The sequence below is a fragment of the Bison bison genome, unplaced genomic scaffold (genome assembly GCF_000754665.1).
Source record: "Bison bison bison isolate TAMUID 2011002044 unplaced genomic scaffold, Bison_UMD1.0 scf7180017864302, whole genome shotgun sequence".
Classification (NCBI taxonomy): Eukaryota; Metazoa; Chordata; class Mammalia; order Artiodactyla; family Bovidae; genus Bison; species Bison bison.
Window position 1 is genome coordinate 4,140,505 of NW_011494874.1, and position 2,936 is coordinate 4,143,440.

Here is a 2,936-nt window from a genome sequence, read left to right on the forward strand (position 1 = left end):
CGCAGAGGCCCTGAGAAGCTGGGTGGCCTGAGTTCATGCTGCCCGCTGCGGCCGGCTCTGAGCTGAGGGCCCCAGACGGAGACCTCTGCAGCCTCCTGGGCGCCCCCCCCCAACCCGGCCTGGCCCCCCAAACCCCATCCAGAACCATCACGCTGCCCTTGGTGGGGGCGGGACCATGTAGAAGGGGATTTCAGCACTGGGATCGTTACCGTCTCTTTTAAGGATTCGGGCAACCCTGTTCCAGCTCCTGCTCTGTGTGTTCGATCCACCCCTCCATGTCCTGAGGGACCCCATTTGGGAGCCTGGTGGGGCAGGGCGGTCCTCTCCTGGGGAGCGGCAATGAGCCTCATCCCTTGCCCGCCCAGTCACCCTAGAAGACTGCTCCCCCTCAGCAGTGAAACCCTCGGGGATTTCATCTTCCAGGGCACCGGCGGGCAAATAGCAGGATTTTTAATTTGGATTTAAGTGCAATTACATTTCTTCATTTTGATGCGTCATTAGGCGCATTGCCCCTCGTGAAAGCTGGTGCGTTCTCCCCGCCAGCTTTGTGGCTTGCTCCTCGAGTGCTGTGGGCTCGCAAATATTGATGCACAACACCCATCACTGAAGGCAGGGGTGGAAATTGCACGCTGCTAATTAAAATCTCCCCGCCCCCTTGCACACACATATATACGTCCTCCCCAGGGAATCCTCTGGGGGAGGGAGGAGACGTACAAACCAGTGTTTTCACAAGCAGCATGTGGGCGGCTTGTGATCCCATTGGTTCCTGGATCAGAGACCCTGTGGACGAGGGGAGCTGCAGCCCAGGGCAGCATCTGGACTGCCTGCAGGCGGGGACAGGGAGGCATCTGCCTCCTGGTCCCTGGGGCCCATGGGAGCGCCGGAGCTCCAGTGCCCGGCCCTGTGGCCATGTCCACATCCACACGTGTGTGTGTTGGGCCAGCTGGGCCTTATGCCTGGTCCTTTGGCTTTCTCTCGCCAGGCAGGCGGGGGGGTGGGTAGAGAAAGGCTCCAGGGCCCGGGGGAGACGCCTGTGGCCCCAGGTGTGGACAGTCCATGTGTTGGGTTTAGAACACACTCTTGGAGATTTTGCAGCTGTCAACGGAGATCTACCCAAGAAAATAATTTGGTTTGGGAGTTTTGCTTTAAAGTGGAGCTGGGGGTGAGACCTTCCCCCCACTCTGCCGAGGTAGGCAGGGGCGCCCGGGGGGAGAGAAATCCCAATGGTCGGGGCAGGCACGGGGCCTCTTTCTTTTGCGGGCTGTTGGTAGACCCCTGGCCAGGCCAGGGAGGGTCACTGTGCCTGGGGCTCTGATGCCGCGGGTTGACCTAGACAGGCTGTGATGGGGCGTGACTGTCCCAGTTTCAGACAGAGGGCTGTGCCCGAGGTCCCCGAGTGAGATCCTGCCCACTTCTCCCTACTCTGCGCTCCCCCAGGCCGTGGGAACCATGCTTAGCTGGGTGGCTGGTGTCTGTCTGACCGCCGAGGGTAGGGGTGGGGCTTGGGGGGGTTAATCAGGGAGTGGCCGCCTGTCCCCTGTTCTGGTCACCTCCACTCTTGGCCTGCAGACACAGGGCGCTAGAGACTGTGAGGCCTGGGGGGGTCAGCCCTGGGCGTGATGGGGGGGGGCAGGAGAGCAGAGCCCAGGGACTTGATGAGGGTGAAGGTCCCGTGGGAAACGGGGAACTGGATCCAGTGGCTGGCGAGAGGGTGGCAGGGTGTGTGCAGATGCCTCTGGGTGAGGTGGGGGCGGGGGTGCTGATGAGAAGGAGGAGGTCCCCCCACCCCAGCCCCCCGCATGCCCCAGCGAGGCTGCTGCCCGTATTTCTCACCCCTGCCCTCCTCCCCTCGAAGGGTTTGTTTGGGCAACTCAACAGCCTGCTGATTTATAGGACTTTCCACTGAATTTTATCTGCCCAGCAGTGTTCCCGAAGTTCCTTTGAAGTAGAAGAGGGTGTTGGGTTCAGAAACGCCATCCCAGGGTCGAAGGGACTCAGAGGGCCCGCAGACCAAGGCTTCTGCTCGGCTGGACTGGGGGCTGTGCTGGTTTGAGTGTGACCCCTGGATCCTCCCCCTGTCTGGGTCCAGCCCCAGCTTCTGTAGGGGGGCCGTGTGTTGCTTTGCCCAAGTGAACCACTTAAGGCCAAATCTATACTTGTTCATTCATTCATTCACTCTCTCCTCCCTCGTCCACTCCTTCTAAGCATGCCTTGGGCTTTAGTCACGAGCCCAGTGGCACTGGTTCCTGTGGACACAGAGGGCGAGGCCCGGGGCTCGCATTCGGGAGCTCCCTGTCCGATGGCGGAGGCTCGTGGGCAAGTGTCAGAGAGCTGTGCAGGCTCACTCCGTAGGCAGCCCCCAGCCTCTTGGTGGTGGGCGGACTTCCCTTTACCCAGGATGTGAGCCCCAGGGCTGGAGAGGCTGTTGCCCAGGCCTTGTGGGGGACCCCAGGGGCAGGATGCTGGCGCAGAGGGGCGAGGGTGGAGAGGGGTGGGGAGAGCCACCGACTCACTCACCTGTTTATTTGGCCACTCAGCAGATGTTTATAAAGCATGCAGCAGGGAGCGAATCAAAGCCCCTGGCCTCGTGGCTCTGATGCTTGAGTGGGGAGAGGGATGTCAAGGGCTTCTGATGGCCGTGGCGGTGAGGATGGATAGAGGGGGCGGGGAAAGGAGAAGGCACAGGCAGGGCCCCCTGGCAGGTGCCCTGAGGACCAGGCTGGGGAGTCTCGTGCAGTAGAGAGGCCAGCAGTCCTCAGCCCTCTCGGCGCAGCCTCCCACCCCATATCCAACCCCGCCCCCTTCTCTCTCTCTCTCTCTTGCAGCAGGCAGGCCCTGGGGAGTTCAGGACACTGCGGAAAGGCTTCTCCCCGTACCACTCGGAGTCCCAGCTCTCCAGCCTGCCGCCCTCCTACCAGGACTCCCTGCAGAACGTA

General features: G+C 61.7%; 1 protein-coding gene across 1 annotated transcript in view; it reads left to right on the forward strand.

The window, feature by feature from the left end:
- Positions 1–2,936, forward strand: part of CCDC85C (coiled-coil domain containing 85C) — a 79,757-nt gene that overhangs the window by 66,614 nt on the left and 10,207 nt on the right. Inside the window, exon 3 of the mRNA XM_010851372.1 lies at positions 2,826–2,933. Coding sequence (XP_010849674.1) covers positions 2,826–2,933 — 108 coding nt within the window. The remainder of the gene's footprint in view (positions 1–2,825; positions 2,934–2,936) is intronic.